Source organism: Cervus elaphus, chromosome 33 (assembly GCF_910594005.1).
Source record: "Cervus elaphus chromosome 33, mCerEla1.1, whole genome shotgun sequence".
Taxonomy (NCBI): domain Eukaryota; kingdom Metazoa; phylum Chordata; class Mammalia; order Artiodactyla; family Cervidae; genus Cervus; species Cervus elaphus.
In genome coordinates this window covers 36,714,172-36,735,230 of record NC_057847.1, presented here as the reverse complement: position 1 = coordinate 36,735,230, position 21,059 = coordinate 36,714,172, and the positions used below count along the sequence as shown (strand labels likewise).

The 21,059-nt window shown below is 36.2% G+C and overlaps 1 protein-coding gene across 4 annotated transcripts in view; it reads right to left on the bottom strand.

Moving 5' to 3' along the window:
- The window catches only part of KCNH7 (potassium voltage-gated channel subfamily H member 7), a 498,938-nt gene that overhangs the window by 138,348 nt on the left and 339,531 nt on the right, over positions 1-21,059 (bottom strand). For all 4 annotated transcript variants that reach the window (XM_043894913.1, XM_043894912.1, XM_043894914.1 and 1 more), the window contains exon 3: positions 13,090-13,245. In XM_043894913.1, the coding sequence (XP_043750848.1) occupies positions 13,090-13,245 (156 nt within the window). The remainder of the gene's footprint in view (positions 1-13,089; positions 13,246-21,059) is intronic.

Below are 21,059 nucleotides of genomic sequence, written 5' to 3'. Positions count from 1 at the left end.
CCTTTGTAATTTTCACAACAGCTCATAGTTGTACACTTACTGATTTTCTGATTAACACTTCTCTCCCCCAGTGGACTGTAGGCAGGGCCTCTGTCTACTTTGCTCACCAAATCCCAGTTCCAACAGAATGCTTGAGTATGGTAAGTGAATTTTCACTAGCAGATCCTAAACTGATAATGTGCTTCAGTTTTGACTGTGGAAAAAATAAGATAGTCAATTGCTCTGACCAACTTATTTAGACCTATTATTTGCCTTCTAATAGACTTCCCAGGCGGTGCTAGTGGTAAAGAATCTGCCTGCCAATGCAGGAGACATGAGAAGCAGGTTCAGTTTCTGAGTTGGGAAGATCCCCTGGAGGAGGGCATGGCAATCCACTCCAGTATTCTTGGCTGGAGAATCCCATGGACGGAAGAGTCTGGCAGGCTATGGTCCATAGTACTGAAAAGAGTCGGACACAACTCAAGCAACTTAGCATAAACACACAGCCTCCTGGAACTTTATTTACTCATATTTGCCAAAAAAACTGAGTAGAATCCAATAGCTTATGAAAATGGTGAAGTTTATATCATGCCCTATATGCCTAATACAACACATGCTCTTAATTATCACCTTTTCCCCAGAGGTTATTAATTGCTATCATTCTGATTCTAGAGCATATACAGAAGTGTTTTCAAACTCCTTATCATCTAGTGATTTTATGCAAAATACCGATTACAGAAAATTTTAGAATAAGCAGGCTAAATTCTTACTGTTGGGTTTTGTGTGCTAGTAGTTAACAGTGGCAAATATAATTGAAATAAAATTTATCTTTCTGATAAAAGACAGGACACAGTGCACAAATTCCAGGTACATTCAGCATTAAGCTCTGGATTAATTAGTAGGTGACAGTAACCACTGTGTGCATATATGATTAAATAACAGTACATCACAGTATCTATTTTGCAAGCATTCTTATATAATTCTACTAACAACATTTATATGCTCAAGTAAATTGCCAAGTTAAAAATCAGTGAACTGCATCAAAGTCATTTGATTAGTTTTTAATGCACTTGGAATTGACTTATAAAGCAGTTTACAAATCAATTCTGCAAGCTTATTACAATGCACTGAGGTCAGCGCCTACTTTTATTCATTTTTCATCCATTACATTACCCTCCACATTTAAAAACAATTCCCTGCCTTTCTTAAATTAATGACTGCACAAGGCATTTAGATTGCTCCTACAGTTTAGTCATATCCAAGGTGGTACAGATGGTCTTTTCTGCATCACTAGGTTAATATGACCATGTTATACTGCATTACAGATTTAGTTGTCTAACCTCAGTTCATCCGGAAAGAATAAACATTGAGAATTTTGGTCAATGTTAGCACTTTCAGGCATCAAATATAAAACATAGATAAGTATAATCTTATGATTCTTAACACTAAAAAACAGCCTTGTAAGTTGCTTTCATATTTCAATATATTTGCTTTCTAACTTGAATAATTAAAAGAGATACTATTTAGCTTACTATCTACTAAAACATTCAATAAGTCTGAAATAATAACAATAGAATTGGGGGGGACTACACATCTTTTAACACATCCCCCAAAACAGTTATATGTATTGATAAACTACTAACATGAACATAATTCTGTTTAAAGGCATCATTTTTCACTTGAAAGGGATAGTTCTACTATACATGAACTTATAATTAATTATCATGACAATGTCTTTCTCAGGACATGTACCTTCTATGAAGCTGCTGAATATAAATTTGTAAGCTATACCTTCATACACCCTGCGTTACACTTAACTAAAAGCTGTTTACATCTCAACAAAGAAGATATAGATATTCCCAGGGTCCTTCTGTTTTAAAACCTATAATTATGACTTCAATCTATATATGAAAAAATGTTAAATACTTGGCCCAGGGTCAAATAGGAAATCAGGGTGGTAAAATCAAAATAAAACAGCAGCTTCCTTGATTTAATTTCAGTTTTACCCAAGATTTCATGTTTTCTTGTTCCATAAATATTCACACAAGCATCTTTGAAGAATAATAAATCTCCCCTCTAAATAAATGTAGATAAATGCATACACACATTTTTTATAATCTCAAAGGTTGAGTAACAAAATCTCCTCCATCTGAAATTCTTCCATTAACCTCCCCTAGAATCCGTTATGGAGAAGCCATTGGCACCCCACTCCAGTACTCTTGCCTGGGAAATCCCATGGACGGAGGAGCCTGGTAGGCTGCAGTCCATGGGGTCGCTAAGAGTCGGACACGAATGAGCGACTTCCCTTTCACTTTTCACTTTCACGCATTGGAGAAGGAAATGGCAACCCACTCCAGTGTTCTTGCCTGGAGAATCCCAGGGACGGGGAGCCTTGGTGGGCTGACGTCTATGGGGTCGTACAGAGTCGGACACGATTGAAGCGACTTAGCAGCAGCACCAGCAGCAGAATCCTCTAGGACTAGCTGACTCTTAATATTCCTTCCAGTTTTGAGTTTCTTTACATATACTTTTAGCTGATCACAGTTCTCACAGAATTACAATGATCACAACTACATTTCTATCCCTATCTCCTGCAGTAATGGGACTTTAGAAAATGGTTTTATCAAATTTTCCAAATTGAGAAATTTTCACCAATCTGAAATATTTCTTTGTCTCTCTCTCCTCACTTCCTTCAACCCAACCAGAGGTGATTCTGATCTCCTAAAATTTGGAAGAAAACTATTGTGCTAATTTTGACATGAAGCAAGATGCTAACTTAAGACTATACCCATGAATATTTGAAACAGTAAATTTCTTGCAGAAAACCCAAATAGTCCTAAAAAGTTCTCAATATATTGCTAAATCATTGAATTTCCTCACAATTACAAATTCCTCATTTCCTTGGTTTAATTTCTCATCATTTCCACAAACTCTTAGAACTTTTGACTAATTAATCATTTTACTACTAAACTCAAGTTAAATATCAATTAAAAGATATTACCTTTGCTTGGTTCTGCTTAGCTGGATTCTAAACTGAAAAGTGGAAAAAATGTTACATTTAAGAAGTTGTGCAAACCAGAGACTACAGTGGGGTAAGGGGAAGACATATGTGTGTGCATATGGGGCTGAGGGGCAGGGTGCTGTGAAGGTCACAACCAGAGATATTTCCCCGCACAAAGGATTTGGAGTGCTGGGAAGTATCTTGATTGGATCTCTGAAAATAGACTGTGCAAAAGAGTTTTGGGGATGCGTTCTCAGGAGATACGCCCATAAGAAAAAGAAGAAGACAGGTCAGAAGAAGTCATTTAAACTGATACAGAAATGCAGCTAAAACTCCAGCCTGTCCTCTTGGGAGCTGTGGAGCTGGACTTGTCCTTCAGAGTTATGCCAAAATGAAGTCAGGTATCTCCCTGTTGCAGCTAGTCACTGGCTACAGGTATCCCATGGGTAGGGCCATGACCTTGGGTAAGGCAGGTGCCTGCCTTTGACTAAACTCCCAGTGAGGGATGGAGCGGTGTACCTGCAGGGACCAATATTTTCTGCATCTGTCCCTGCCTTGAGGAAGGTGTCAGGCACAGGGCCTATGGTACAGAAGGAGAAGGACAGCCAGTCTAGGGTCTAAAAAAAATGATCTGAGTAAGTCTACTATCAGACAAAATAATTCATGAATTAATATCAATGTACCTTTCTATAACCAGGGTATTCACACATCTGGCATTTAAATTGGAAGCCTTAGAATCACTGTGGGACTTTTCTCCAACCAACTAGCTCTGGATGTGCAGAGAAATATAATTTTAATCTCTGAGTCAGAGAGAGCAACAGATCAAATTTGATGGGAGAAACAGGGAAGATAATTGACATATCTGACTTTCCTTTTCAGGAAGAAATTTCCACAGAGGCACCCTGAGAGGAGATGTCTATCTTACTAATGTGTTAGGAGACTATGATGATGCCCATGGGCTGCTAGAGCAACCCATTGTATTGTCAAAGAAGGCAGTAGCTAGCAGTTTGACTGGGGAAAAAAAAACCAATAACATTATTCAGAGCGAACGCAGTACTGACCTGGCTAACCTGATTAGTGGGTGACAAATGGGGCAATGAAGCCAGTGCAGTCCTGGTGTTTGTGAAAACAGAAGGTCACCGGGGTGTCCATCAACCTGGTAAACCTGAAGCTAAATTTGGGATCCTTTAAAGGAGCAGATGTGATCAGCAATGCCTTGAAAGACTAAGCCTTCTGGGACATTTCCTGGGATGAGAGATACTGGAGAAAAAGAAACATTTTACAATAAGGCAAGAAGTACAGGACAAGATAGGAATCTTGAAGGAATGTGTGGAGATCATGTGTGTGGAGATCAGGGGAAGTTATTGCTGTAGCAGGAGTGAGAATAACCACAGGAGCCATCCAACAGCAGAGAACTTCTGGAACAAGTTCACTAATGCTGATGATGTCTGAGAAGCACTGCTTCCAACTGAGCTGGCTCATCTTGAGGGCAAAGAAGCAGAAAACACAGGTTTAGAATAAGGGAGATGAGGCAGAGAATGGGACAGGCTGGCGGACTGCTCTTAGCCATTCAAGGTCAAAAACCCCTCCACAAGGAGGCATTGGAAATAAAATCAAACACATTAGGATTATAAATACCTAACTAGGTTTCCAGTATTAACTGCTTAATAAATTGATGCATGATTTACAATACTGCTATTTTGTTTCTCTTTTATAGAATTCTTTCTTTTCAAAATGCCAAGTTAAAGAGTCCATTCATGTTGTGTGAAAGTAATAAAATTTGTACCTAGATTGACCCAAGATGACCATGTAGTTGTTACAACGACAGGAACTCTTTGATGGAGTGTTCCGAACGCAAATGGTACAGACACCTGTTACCCTCATGCTGTGTAAATAGGGACAGTCCCTAATTTGGGTGTTGCTAAGTAACAAATTCTTCCAAATGGTATGTACACAGGGATTCTGATGTGGACATGCTCATTTAGGCTGTCATGAACATTCATTGCTAACAAAAGGATAATGCATAATTTTTTCAGTGATTAGTAATTTTCTTGATCTTAGAAACATGTATTTTGCCTAAGTCCTGTGGGGGGGGGCATGATATAAAGTTGATTGCAACTTATGACTGAACTTTTTCCAGATTTCTTTTAGCAACAATGTCATGGTTCCTTTTTCAATGTCAAATTTACTCTTTAAAAAGAGGAAACTTCCAAACGCATGATAATAGTAAATATTCATTATGTTGTAAAACTTTTAATTAAATTCATCTGAATCATGGATTGTTTCTATAGTAATGCTTGCTGAGTGGGAAACTCTATATATTACTACCACAGCTCTTCATCTTTGAATTAAAGAATGACTTTCAGCTCCAATGGAGAATAGTAAAAACATTGTGAATGCCCTTTATAAACCAGCTATACAGAAAATGTTTTTGTTCCTTAGCTTGAGGTCTGAACAATGAAATATAAATTTGAGGGAGTAAGGTAGCTACTCAGGAAGATATATGTTTTATGTGTCAATTATTTAGAATATTGAGTCCAAAGCAAATGAATACATTTTACTGGCTTAAATTAGCTAGATAATTGCCTAAATTACCAACTGTATTTTGTGTGTACAGACTTTGCTTCAGTCAAAGCTTTCAGAGTAATTCAAATTTTTATTTTAGTAAGCATAAAAGTAAAAACTCTCTTTTGATTTGGAGAGTATATTTTTAATCATTTCAAAGATAATGGGATCCCTTTTATAATACCTTAATGAAATTAAATGAAAAAGTTCACTTTTGAAAATAACTGTGAAAATAAGATACTGTAAAATTTTAACTTTATTTTTATGTTTGCTGCTGTTGCTGCTAAGTCACTTCAGTCGTCTTTAGCTTCATTTAAAATGCACCTTTATGTTTTTATCTAGCCATTAATAACCTAGAACAGCAGTTCTCAAACTTCAATATGTCAGAATGACCTGAAGAGTTTTTCAAAATACAGATTGCTGTATTTCTGTGTATCTGAATCAAGTGTTCTAGTGTAAGGTCCAACAAATTACATTTCAAACATGTTATAAGATGATGTTGATGGTCTCAGTATCAGAGAATCACTGACTAATGCTCATTTAGTAGGAAAAATTACTTAATACTCAATACAAAAAAATAGCTTATTCATAAATTTATATATTCTACAAATATGTATTGTTATTGTTGTCAGTTGCTAAGTCGTGTCTGACTCATTTGCGACCCCATGGACTGTAGCCCCCCAGGCTCCTCTGTCAATGGGATTTCCCAGGCAAGAATGCTGGAATGTATTGCCATTTCTTTCTCCAGGGTATCTTCCCGACTCAGGGATCGAACCCATGTCTCTTGCATTGGCTGGTGAATTCTTTACAACTGAGCCACCAGGTACTCACTATTTGCAAACTGTTGGGGATATGGAAGAAAATACAACATTCCTCCTATGAAGTAGAGCTTAAGTGCTCCTGGATACTTAAAATAAGATGAGCTTCTTTAGTTTTCCACAGCTCTCACCTCTTTTGCTCTTTTTTTGTCACCAGGATTGAGATATATTTGTTGAGGGTGGGCTGATGAAAGGACTTCCTGCACAAGCCCTCCCCAAGCCCTCTGAGATGTGGAAGATGAGGTGATCTGTCTGACAAATCTGTCTGGATTTGACAAAAGAGTCATGAAAACCTTGGTGAGGTTTTCAAGTACTTAACGAAAAAAGATGAAAATTATCTAAAAAAAAAAAAGATTTTATGTGTAATTTTTACATGTAGTATAATCACTTATAAATCAATAAATGATAAAATTCATTATTTTTCTGTGACTAAAAAGACTTAAACATGGGCCTCTTTTCTTGTTGAGATATGTTTCAAGTTTAGTAAAATGAGAAAACTTCATGGATTTTTGACTGTGATGGAAGCAGTAGATAAAGTAGAAAAACAAAAGCTATTTTAAATTGGTAAGAGGAGTGAATGTTATTAGTTAAAATTTACTTGGGGATATGAACTTAAGGTCAGCATTAATAGTGGTTCAAACTGACTTTTTGGTTTTAAGACATAAAAAGAAGATGGAATGTATTTATTTTCTGTTGGGTTGTATATTGTTTTTATTTAATTTAGGTTCCCAAACACCTTAAAGAGATTTTTAACAAATGAGAACATGCATGTATGTCTGTGTGAACCAGACTGGTGATCCTAGATTTCTGTTATCAAACAGAAGAAATACTAGATTTAAATATACTTGTAAAATAAAACTTTAAAATATTTTATTTAAAATAATAAAAACAAAAACCTCTTAAACTTGATGACAATTAACTTTGAAATAAACAGTGTAAGCATGAACACATAATTTGGCTATCTTCCATGTTGTGCAAATATTTCATAGCAACAGATATTAGAGCAGGAAAAAAAAAAGAGAACATGTTTTCCCACTGCTGCATTGCTGTTAGTTCCTTTAGATGTGATCCACTTTTATTTGGGAGGCAAAGTAGATTTTTATCCTCCACTCAGTATCATTTCCACTATTCAGATTATAGAGTTTAAACCATCAGTGAGAAAAGGTTTAATTATATATTATAATTGGTATTTATATTCATTATGGAGTAATTAATCAACAGAATTGTGTAGTATTTATTGATTTGACAGTTAGACCTACTAGAATAATACTCTCTCCTGTACTTCCTTCTTTCCAGGAAAAACAAGTCATCTATTTATGGCTGGTTCTGTGTCTTCAACAGAGATTAAGTTTGTGAAAAATTAGTTCTTCCCAGAGAAAGCTGCTTACTTTTGTTGTGTTGTGTTCCTGACTCAGAAACTAGATATTTGTACTGAGAACTGATTCAGCTTTTTATTCAATACAAGTCTCTAAGTTTCCACAATTTACTCCACCCAATTTATCACAGTGTCTTTTCATGATGTATCTTTTCTGTTGTGTATTTACTAAGAGCTTCTTTTCTATTACTTAACATTCTCAATTTAATACTTCATTTCATTTTCATCTGTATTTCTTGTCCCTTCACATTTTTTCCTTTATTTTGTCTACATTTCAGGAGAGGCAGTTAAATTTATAGACACCCACATCTTCTCAAACAAACAGTAGCCTTTTCCTATTATTTTCATTTAAATACCAATACTAAGCACATGCATATACCCCCAGACACCCACTTAACACACACACTTTTATATTCCTTATTTAGATAAGAAATTAAGCTTTTTGAAAGTTGAAATTTTTCTGTAAAAAGGGGGGTATCATTTGGTTTTCTTTTATTTTTCATTGGTTTATTTGTTTTGGTGGCCACCAACTGAGCAACAATGTTTGATATAGCCAATATATTATTTTACAAAGGTAGCAAAATTATACTTTAAGGAAGAAAAGGGGAATTTTCCAAAGATCAGACATGATACAAAGTAGAACTTGGATAGTATCAGAAGCTACCAAATATAATTTGTCTGTCTTTAACTTTTCTGCTTGATTTAATAATCAACTCTTCAAAAATTGACACCAAGTAAAAAGAAATTTAGAGCGTATAATGACAGAAGGTATAATCAAAACTAATATAATGGTTATAAATAATAGGCCTTTGTAATGCTCTGGAAACAATTTTATCTGCATATTTGTACTCTCTCTAATGATTCCCTGTTTGAGTGACAGCTGCAGTGTAGGGAAACCACTCGTGTTCACATAATAAGGAACAAGCTCTACTGAATTTGCTGTGATTTGTACAAGAGATGCTATTTTAATCATAGTATAATGTTGCGTATATTATGTATGACACTCTGGGAGGCTACTGTAGAGATTACCTTCCATTCAAGAAATCAAAGCTTCAATTATCCATTTGTATTTCAGTTTGAAATGAATACTTTATTTTTTTTTAATACTTTTTTTCTTTTTGCCATACAACTGATAGACTACTCCCTTTTCTCACTCTCATCCAATTTGATGGACCATGAAAGACAGCTATTCTGGGGGAGAAATGAAGACTTTCTAAAGACAAAAAAGAAACAAAACTAGGCTTCCCCCAAAACAAATGATGTTATTGACATTCATGATCAAAATATAACCTGAGGTTGCCTAAAGTATATTCTTGAGAACGATTCAATAATGATGACATTTGTTAGCAGAAAATATAAAGAAAGCAAAAATAGTAACCAACTTAAAGGAACAAGTCTTGGTATGATACTAATTTTTTATAGTACTTCAGTTTTGTTAAAAACATGTCACCTGGGAGACTGACAAATTGATGGTTTTGATAGTTTTTCCCAAGTGTGATATTGTTCAGAGCAAAATATTCAGAATATTGGAACTGTATTACACTAATATGTTTTGTCCCAGTATTGCCTTAACAGGATACTATAATGTCATTTAGATGCAGCTAAGAAAGCAACTGATACTATGGAAATTTTTTAGCTGGTGTACATTCGATTTAGTATTAGTTCATTTTGCAACATAGGCTTTGGGACTGGGTTTTTTATTTTACATATATTTAGCTATCTGATTTGGGAGAAGGCAATGGCAACCCACTCCAGTACTCTTGCCTGGGAAATCCCATGGACGGAGGAACCTGGTAGGACCCCAGTCCATGGGGTCATGAAGTGTCGGACATGACCGAGACACTTCACTTTCACTTTTCACTTTCATGCACTGGAGAAGGAAATGGCAACCCACTCCAGTGTTCTTGCCTGGAGAATCCCAGGGATGGGGGAGCCTGGTGGGCTGCCGCCTATGGGTTCGCACAGAGTCAGACACGACTGACGTGACTTAGCAGCAGCAGCAGCAGTAGCTATCTGATTTACATATAGTATACCAATTTATTTTTTAAGTATTAAAGTTTTGGGATAAGTCTTCCAGTTTCCCACAGACAATGACAGTAACTTAAATTTTCATTTGTTCATAGATCCTCCTAAAACCTACAAAGATCAATAAGGGAGGCAAATAAAAATACCTATAAACTATGCCTAAAGAGTAATTAGAGCAAGACATTACAAACTTTAATTTACATGTAGCCAGGGAAATAACTGCCCAAGACCAAAAGAATTGCTTAAGAACACAATGCAATATTAAGCAGAAAATAAGTGGAAAAAATGAGAGCACAAAAGTCTCCTTAGAGTAATGGAACACAGAAAAAAAAAAGCATTGGTTACAAGGGGGATAATAAAGTGGCTAGAAAAGTGCACAAGACCCAGATATAAGCTTTGGGAAAGCACTCCTTCTTGGAGAGGGGGAAGTATCTTCAAAGGTGGAAATGTCCCTTGGAAGCTAGGAAATCACATACGAAGGAATAGAATAATCAGAAGACAAAAACAAGCAAACAACAAAATCAATTAGTGTCATATATTTTAGAGAATAGAAACTTCCTCCACAAAACCCGCACATTTAGAAACTCCTTGCTATACACGAATTAAACTTTGAACTGAAAAATTTAAGAAGCCACTCAAACAAAACCTATTCTCTTTGCCCCCACCAGATATTTTTCATTAGTGATCATCTAGGAAAGTCCCTAATGAATGGATTATCTGTACAAAGATATCTCTAATATCTGTACAAAGAAAACTCTAATATCTGTACAAAGATATCATAAGAGAAAAACAGGAAACAGGAATAAAAACATGCATAAGAAAGTGTGTTAAGTATCTGGCTATAAGACAGAACAGGTATATAGCACCCCAAAATAAATTTAAAATTTTAAACCAGTAATTAGAGATATGAAATAAGATTATAAATTAGGAATTGAAGAACATAGAATAAAATCTGGACAAATAAGAAGAAAATGCAAAGCAAGACTGAAAGAATACAGGCAACACATTCAAGACAGAAAAAGATACAATTATCTAAAAAATTAAGATCACATTACAAGCAAACCATAAGAATATAGGTCAGAAATGAGAGAAGTTAAGAAAATAAAATAGAACAAAGACAGAAAAAAGGACCAGAAAGGAAGTGGTGGATATGAAAGATGTGCAAAGAAGGTGCAACATTACTTGAGTTTATTATTTGGGTCCCTGAAGAAGGCAAATAAACCAAAAGAAAATAGCTATTAAAATTATAATTCAATAAAATTTCCTGAACTATAACATGAATTGAATGTACATATTGAAAGGGTCCACCATACATCTGGAAAAATTGACATAGAATGTCAAACCCAGACATATACAAGCAATAGCTTTAGACTTTAAAAGTCTGTTTTCATTTGAAAGAAAAGCATTAAAATCTACCATTATTAGTTTATTTTTGAAATTTTCTGGGAATCAGAAAAATAACAAAATCACTTACAAAGGGCAGACAAGGGTTGGCATCAGATTTTTCATTAGGAAAATTTGATGCAAGAAAAATGGAACACTATCTACTAGGTTCACAGGGCAACAAAGTGTGAACCAAATAGCTTATGTCTACCCAGGCTGTCCTCGAAGTGTGAAGACTACAGAAAAACCGTGTTGATTTACTTATGAACATCTCCTGAAGAGGATGAACTTTATCCAAGAAGTTTGTTTGGTGAAACTTCAACAAAAAGACAAGTGGTGAGCATTGAATACATTTCACTAGAAATTTAAGGCAAAACAAAAGTGAGAAGTATGTAAATTACATCCTCTGAGAAGCCAGAAGTACCACAACCAAAGGAATGGAAGGAGAAGGAAATATAATATAAGCTCATCAAATGCCTTGTTGGTAAAAATGGGGAAGGAAATGATATAGTTTAAACCGACAAGCTGAATGGTAGAAGACTAAGCATACAGAGGAGCACAAAGGGACTGATAATAGTTGAGCAGGGTAATGTGAATAGTCTAATCTCTGGAGGAACAGTGACAGTGAAAGTCATAGTCGTGTCCGACTCTTTGGGACCCCATGGACTATACAGTCCATGGAATTCTCCAGGCCAGAATACTGGAGTCAATAGCTTTTCCCTTCTCCAGGGGACCTTCCAAACCCAGGGATTGAACCCAGGTCTCCCTCACTGCAGGCGGATTCTTTACCAACTGAGCTACCAGGGAAGCTCCTCTGGAGGAAAAGAAATGTCAAAAAGCTACTTCACAAACAAGTACCTGGTTTAGATGATCTCACAGGGGAGTTATACTTAAGTTTTAAAGCCCATATAATCCTGGCATCACAGACTCAATGGACATGAGTTTAAGTAAATTCGAGTCGGCGATGGACAGGGAGGCTTGGTGTGTTGCAGTCCATGGGGTCGCAGAGTCGGACAGGACTGAGCGACTGAGCTGAACTGACTGATAATCCCCAAACTATTATTTATTATTGCATATCATAGAAAATAGAGAAGACATTACAAATAATTTTCCAAAGTAATTATAATGTTGATAATAATACCAAATGAAATTGCACATACGCAGTCAAAAATTACAGAGCAATTTCCCTGATGAGTATAGATGCAAAATCCTAAATTAATTTTAGATGAAATGAATTCAATATTACAAGATAAAATACATCATGCCCAAATGTGGCTTCTTTCACAGACAAAGAATAGTTACACGTTAGTAACTTTACGAATAAGATTTACCACAAAAATAAGGAAACATAGCACATTTGTTTCCAAAGATGTTGAAAAGGTAATTTACAAATTTCAACACCCATTAATAAATACAAGCAAATGGAAACTTCTATAAAATTACAACACATGTTCCACTCAACCATATGTCATCATTTGAATTAATGGGGATCACTGGTGGCATTCACACAAAAATCAGGAATAAGTGATGTTCATTATCAGTTTCTTTTTAATAATATGTTGGAAGGTAATAGCCAGCTCAATTAGACAAGAGAAAACTATTAGATGTATAAAAATTGGAAGATAAAATGCAGTCTATTTGATTAAAACAGTTGAAAAACTCAAGTGGTTATTTATGTAGCACAGAAAATAGAGAAAAGATTCTAAAATATTTTCCAAAGTAATTATAATGTTGATAATAATACCTAGTGAAATTGCATATACACCCTCAAAAATTACAGAGTGATTTTCCTGATGAATATCGATGTAAAATCCTAAATTAATTTCAAATGAAAAGAATTCAGTATCACAAGATGAAATGTAAAAATAGTTCCATGTTAGCAACTCTATTAATAAGATTTACCATAAAAATACAGAAACATGTACATGTTGTCATTTACTTACGGTTTACAGTTTTGACTGGTAATATTGGATTTACCCTCTCTGGCGAAGCAGCATTTTCTTCATCTCTCACATATTCAAAATTAATGATGAACATCATAGCCACGCCCTCTTGGTTTTTCACTGGAATTATGTGAGTATTACAAATGAAAGTGGACCCTAAGGAGATAAAAAATGAGTATAAGGTCAAAATTATGTCTTCATTTTGAAGTGTCAGTAATATTAAAATTCTAATAAAGCCCTGTAGAATTTTCTATCGTAAATGATCAATGAAATTCAATTAAAAATTTAATTTCTCATTTCATATTTTATTGCATATATATTTACATAAAAATACACAAATTTGCCAGAAAGATTTTACAGGCAAATTCAACTACTAAATTACCGAAAGACAGAATATCAAATCTCATTTGTTCTTATACTCTCATTTGTTATTACACTTTACTTTTTAAAAAAGGACTTTTTTTACATTTCTAGAAATAACTCTTAGCCTTTATATATTTTGATTAATTATGAATCTATATAAAGTATAGCTGTATAAACAATAAAGATAACAGTTTTTCTCATCTCGAAAAAAACCTCAAATTACTTCCTTTTTCTTCTTTAATTTCTTGAATATCAAACAGTAAATTATTGATTCTGTCATAAGTAGGTCCTAATAATTCTTTCTTTTTTTGTGTAAAATTCACAATGTTCAAATCACAATGATTTTGTTTGGTTTGTATTCTGTTAGACAATAAGAACAAAATTTTTGTCTACGTTATTGTGTTAATTTGATCTCTTTAAACAAGAAGATGACATTCTTTTAAAAGCACAATTATAGGGCTAATAAGATACATTTTATTAAAATTTCCTAGAAATTAAATGAACAAAAAGATGACTCAGCTTACAACTAACCACTGCCATCCATCCTTGAACAGAAAACCCAAGATCCAAGATTTAGGGAGGACAGGAAAGAAGCTGAATTTTCATATCAACCGACTTCTGCCTGATTTCTAAATCCTCAAAGCAGTTTCCTCATACATTCACCCTCTGAATATTTTTTAGTTGTGGTTATGGAAATCTTATGTGTTAGGGATTTATTTGGGGTCAAAAAATATTGTATGCTTTAAAATGCAAAAACTTCAGGAAGAGTTCTATCATTCAGACAATAGAGAGTATCTTGATTGCTTTCTCTCTTTTTTAAACAATTATCTGGGAACATCTTGACTCTTGAGGAGAATGATGATTCAATGTACAAGCAGGATCGAAGTGTGAAACTTGAAGTGAAGTCACTCAGTCCTGTCCAACTCTTTGCGACCCCATGGACTGTAGCCTACCAGGCTCCTCCATTCATGGGATTTTCCAGGCAAGAATAATGGAGTGGGTTGCCATTTCCTTCTCTAGGAGATCTTCCTGACTCAGGGATTGAACCCCAATCTCCCTCATTGTAGGCAGACGCTTTACCCTCTGAGCCACCAGGGAAGTCACTTTCTCCAAATGAAACTTGAAGGGAAGTGAAACTCTGAAGGAAGATGTGCAAAAGTGAGAGTGTCTCTGGCAAAGCCCACAGGGTCCACAGGAAGAATAAGATGGAAACTAGCTGTTTAGATAAAGTCTAACCTCTTCTTTTGTGCTTAATTTATAGTCACTTGCTAGTAGGACGCCTCAGGCAGAGGCCGTGCACTCAGCATTTCAGACCAGAGTTGCTAGTCCAAAACGGCCACGCTAACACCTCGGCTCCAAAGGCCCGTGTGGAGTCACTGTATCCCTAGCACTGCGATCTGGAGGGGGAGAGTAGCATAGCCCCGCCCACTCACCAGAACCCCACCCCCGTCCCCTGCAGACAGAACCCTATGAAGGGGTCCCGCCCACAATATTTGAAGTGGGTAGAGCTTGGACTCTATAGCAGGTGATTGCATCTCTCCATTCTTAGATCGAAGAATAAGTTTTCCTTTGCTTCTGAACTGAACTCAGTCTTCTTTTATTGGCTTGAATGACACTGGGGAGGAGGACCCTGTTGAGGATCAACCCAGGAGAGTTGGTAATAAGAGGACCCCAAGAGGGTGGAGACGGGGGCACTGGAGTATGAGAAAACTCTTCCCTTTCTTCACATTTCTGAAACTTGTCTCCCACTGCCAGAACTGAGAACAGAGGCTAATATTGCTATAGAGTGAGACATTACAGGTCAAAGGGCTTTTGAGGGTGGTCCTGGAGATCTAATTATTTATGAAATTATTTCATAAATGGGGTAATGTGCTCCAATTTCCAAGGAACAGATTTACAGATACACTTTTAAAAGACATACTCTTTGCAGGTTGGGGAAGACTATGTGCTAGTTATATTCAGATTTTCAAATGTGGATAAGCCTCCCTAATTTGAAATGTAGAAGATCTTATTCATAATTAATTTCATTTTTTCTACAGATTGGCCATAGTTTTGAAGTTGTTGGAAAGTATGTTTTAAGGATGACATGCTGCACCTTCGCAGTCTTCAGCTACATCTTCAATTCATTTAATAAAATAGTTAGTTGGAGCAGTTGTCATAGTTTCCATGGTAACAAACAGGATGACTTTAGTAAACAGAAAATAAGCAATTTAAGACTGTTCCATTAGAACTAAAAATAGAACTGCTTCAGGCCAGGCATCACAATACAAAATGGTTAAACAGAAAGTCTGAGGAGACGCTAGAAATAGCCATTATGTATTTTGCTAATGAACCAAAATACATATTGATTTTATCACTTAAAATGACATTTCCTGGATCATTTAGAATATCATTGTGAATTCACAGATTTGTTACTTAGCAGTTTCAAATCTTTCAACATTTGAGGTTTACTGCTGATTGTACAATAAAATATGAAGGACAGATTTTTGAGAAATCAATTAATAAAAGATGTAGGGATTGAGATCTACTAGGTTTGCAATAGAGCAGAGTAATTTTGCTTTCAGGAATAAGGGGCAAAATCCTGTCTTTTAACACTAATGCTTGTACATCTCCTGTCCAGTGCAAAAAATCATGAAATGATAGTGCTTTGTAAAAACATTTGGCTATATGAATTAGCTCTATAGCACACTGAGTAAGTGTAATTAATCTAGGATTTACTGCCCACTATCATTGTTCCCTGAATGTTTCTATTAAGCAATATATCTCCTTTAAAGTCAACTGAAGACTCACATTACATTTTTTTCTCTTTTAGTTTTTGAATTTAATGTCTCCATCAATCTTGCATAGACTCCTGGAAAGCAGATATTGAAAGGAGAAACATGGAATTTATAAGAGGAGAAGAATCAAATGCATTTTACAGTGCAAGAACAGTTTAGCTTGCATAATCCTACAAACTCCAAGTTCTATTAAGACACTACTTTTGTAAAGCAACATTACCCTAAGAAGTCATTACTGTGTGATCCTAAATATTTTTGTTAAATGCAACAGTGGAAGCAGAGAAATGGAAGCATAACCCAGCCAACACTAATCTAGCCATGAAGACAAAAATAGACACTTTCTATAATGTTTAAATAAGAGAATTTTAAAAAATCTAGCATTAAAGAGTTCAGTGCTCGCTTGGGCAGCACATATACTAAAAAAAAAAAAAGAGTTCAGACCTTGTTGAAAGAAGATTATATTATATTGGTTACATTAAAATGAAATTAATAATGTTTTCTAAGAAACTGCTTATTTATAATAACATTATTATCAATAATTATAAAATTATATATGCAATTACACTAATTTAGTAAGACTCGGGTTCATTTCCATGTTTTGTCTCCTGAGTGAAAACATTGCTAAAGCTGGAAAGGTAGCTTAGAAGGAACACTGCTCATTTTAATAAAATGTCTAGAATGTTAATTTTTAATGGTAGCCATAGAGTAAGCAAAGTTGGAATAATCTGAATAATTACTCCTTTATTAATAATAAACTCCTAGTCATGTTTTAAAATAAAATATCAAGACTCCTCCCTTTGAGCTACTTTAGAGATGCTTTATTCTACAGTTTATACTCATGGGGTATCCTTACCCTGAAATAAAAAAAAATGTGTGGGTGTATTTGTGTATGCTGTCGCTTCAGCTGTGTCTCACTCTTTGCAACCTGATGGACTGTAGCTTGCCAGCCTCCTTTGTCCATGGGATTTCCCAGGCAAGAATACTGGAGTGGGCTGCCATGCCCTTCTCCAAGGGATCTTCGTGAGCCAGGGATGGAACCCACATCTCCTGCATTGCAGGCAGATTCTTTATCTACTGAATCACCTGGGAAGCCCCCCAAAATGTACACTGAGCACCTAATATTGGGTCAGGTACTGTTCAGAGTTCTCAGATGGTAATGAGAAGAACAGCTGTGAGAAAACAGATCTAGGTTTTGAACTTGTGTAACTTATATCCAACTAAGGGAAACATATTAATAAACATATAAGTATTCAGCCTATCAAGTAAAAAAGTACAATGAAGAAAAAGACTGCAGAATAAGATGGTAAATAATAATAGTGGTAAGGGAATGTTTCTCTTTCAGAATGACATGTAAGCAAAGACATTTAGGAAATGGTAAAATGGGCTATATGACTTTGCCAGTGCAAAATCCTTTAGGTGGAAGCATGATTGTAAGCTCAAGGAACAGTGTGGAAGCCAGTGTGACTAAGGCAGTGTGGTGTTTGTGGCATAGAACAGGCTTGGACAGCAAGTAAAGTATGGAGCCACACCTTGGAGATCATGGGGAAAGGATAAAGGGTACGAAGTTGAAGCTGTTTTCCCATTGTCTTATGACCTGAAGTTGGTTGGGAATTGTAATTTTAGAATTGAGACCGTTTTCATAACAAAAGCTGACCTTTTATCTACCTATTATCTGGGAGTGACCTCATGAAGGAAGGCTCTGCCAAACACCATCCAAAGTCACTGTTGAATTACATGGGTGAATAAAGTTTAACCGGAAGATGAAAAATAAAAGTAAGCTGCATTTTATTCACAGTCCAAGCTTCACACTTCTCAGGAGAACTCTTAGAACAGTACCTGTCATAGAGCAAAACTGAATGTGAGCTATTTCTTTTGCTCCTTGCTGGAAGGTCTCCAGAGGGGCAAGCTAACTCTCAGGTCTCTCCATGTAATTTCCTCCCATCTTTTACTTTTCTAGGAACCACAAGCTACATTGTTTGTATTTTTCAGCACCACATGGAGATTTTTCTTCTCTGAGTTGATAGATTTGGTGAATGTCACAGAGTTTTAAATTCCTTTCTCTTCAGTAGACTGGTGGGGAAGGGTGGTCTTTGAAGATTAAAAAAAATACTGTTTGAGACCTGTCCTAGAAGAAAAACTAAACATAGCAATCTTGGGAAACAAAGGCCTTATCAAATGGGCAGGTTTGTTTTTTAATTGAAAAGCCTATTAGAAAAGCAAAAAGGAGTGTTACACTTCTTAGATGGAGAAAGCTACCCAGTCATGAATGACTTAAGATATTGTCAAGTGGAGGCACAAGTGAGAATCAAGCAAAATTTGTACTTGACTTTTCAGTATGTAATGCTTCCTACGGGGGCTTTCCCAGTGGCTCAGTGGTAAAGAATCCGACTGCAATGCAGGAGACATGGAGACCCAGGTTTGATCCCTGGATTGGGAAGAAATCCTTTCTCCTGGAGAAAGGATTGGCTACATACTCCAATATTCTTGCCTGGAAAATCCCATGGACAGAGGAGCCTGACAGGCTACAGTCCATGGGGTTGCAAAGAGTCGGACACAACAAGTAAACATTTCCTTTTGTTTCTTTTTTCAAGAACCTCTTCCATTTTCCTCTGCTCTCTTCAAGCCTCCAAGATGAAAATTATGAACCTCTTTCTATCAGTGAGAGGTGTCATTAGAAATATTAACCTTTTATAGAACTACTGATAACATTATGGATTACCACCTTCAGGATAATTTTTTTAAGGGGAAGAGTGAAAAACAACAATTATGCTGCCTCTATATAGAATAAATATTTTGGTTGTATGGATAAGACCTTTCATATATCCCTCAATTCACATCTTATAAGTCATTGTTTGCTGATATCAATGTTGCTTTTGAATAATTTATGACATAAAGAATGAGAGAAAACTATTATGGAGTCTTAGAATAAGACTCATCACCATTGTGTCTATATTTGGAGACACGGACTTACAAGGAAGTAATTAGGTTAAAGGAGGACAGAAGGGTGGGGTCCTAATCCAGCAGGACTAGCCTTTTTTTTTTTTTTTTAATTGGAGGATGATTGCTTTACAATGTTATGTTGGTTTCTTAGTACATTATGAATCACCTCTTAGAAGAAGAAGGAAAGATGCCAGGAGTCTGCACACCCAGAAGAAATGTCATGTGAGGACCCAATGAGAAGGCAGCCACCTGCAAGCTAAAAAGATAGCTCTTACCAGAAACCAATGCTGCTAGAACCTTGATTTTGGACTTTGATTCTCCAGAACTTTGAGAAAATAATTTCCTGTTATTTAACCCACTCAGTCTGCAATACTTTGTTATGGCAGCCCAAGCTGACTAGGATGCCCTATGTTCCACCTCAGCCAGTGTTGCTAAGACAGATTAAGCTGAGAGGAAAGTGGTAAGAGATCCAGGTCAGAGAGGTACCAGAGCAGGGGCGTGGGTGAGTGGAGGGTGGCCAAGGAAGCATCACCTTGTGGGGACTGCAAGGACTTGGGCTGATGAGGTGAAGCCACTGGATGGATTGAGACAGGGAAGTGGGAGGCTCTGGCTGCTGTGAAGACATGGACACATGAAATATTTTATGTTTGTCTGTCAAGTACCTTGGTTTAAATAGAGAAATGGTGTACCAGAGCATAGAGTGTCAACTCTGTTTCATGATGGACAAGGCTTGAGCAGTAGGAGGTCAGGGCCTGATGGCCTTCTATGTTCTTGAAATGTGGTTTTTGGTGTTGGGTATGCAGTGATTGTTTTAAGCATGAGAGTATCTTCAGAGAAATATTTTAGCATACAGATAAGGACATGGCTATTATAGGTCCTAGTGATGTGTTAGAGAAGTAATTTCAAAAGTAGCTATTTGAAGAGACATCTGCTGATGCAGGAGATGTGGGTTTGATCCTTGGGTTGGAAAGATCCCCCGGAGAAGGAAATGGCAACCCACGCCAGTATTCTTGCCTGGGAAATCCCATGGACAGATGAGCCTCTGTCTGCTAGGCTACTGTCTATGGGGTCACAAAGATTTGGACATGACTTAGTGACTAAACAGTAGCAGCAACAGAGGAGTTCTTTGAAGAGATAGAAGGCACATTTAGAAAGACTACTTAATAACTCTTATACAATATCACATTAACAGGAATAGGTAGGTCCCATGAACTCATATAGTCTGGCCTTGTGGAATGGGTCAAGTGTGACTGCTTGTGGGAGGCAACTCTTCTAATACTGGCCTAATCTCTTACTTCGTCAGTACCTAAAGGAGTCCAGTGAAACACAGAGGAGGAACTCATGTGAGCTAACAAAAACACTTTATACAGGAGCATTAGTAACAAAAGGACTGAGCTGTGCCTCTGCTAATGCATTAGCCTAAAGAAATGACCTCAACATAATAGTCACCAACAAACATAGACAACATAACCACCACCAACATGATTAAATTGTAACAACTGTGAACATATTTAGACAGTTGAAGTACTTGATGGAATAACATGGGACTAGAAGTATCCTTTCCAAATTTCTAGGAGAGATTATATATATGCCTTTTATTTGCAAAATGAAGAACTCACCTAATTTACACAAGCCTGGTTGCCACGCTCATGCTCTCTGTGGCAGTATTAGCTCTGTCTGAGATGTCAACAGCATGAATGATTTATTTTTAATTACCTCTTATTTAAAACAATTTTAAACATTCAGAAAATGTTGAAGCAGTCCCAGTGAGTAGTAAATTCCTTGGACATGTAGCTCTGTGGAGTCCCTGAAATTAGACAGACTTGAGTCTGGTATTCTTTGCTGAGTGACCTTGGACAGATTAATCTCTCCAAGATTCAGATTCCTCAT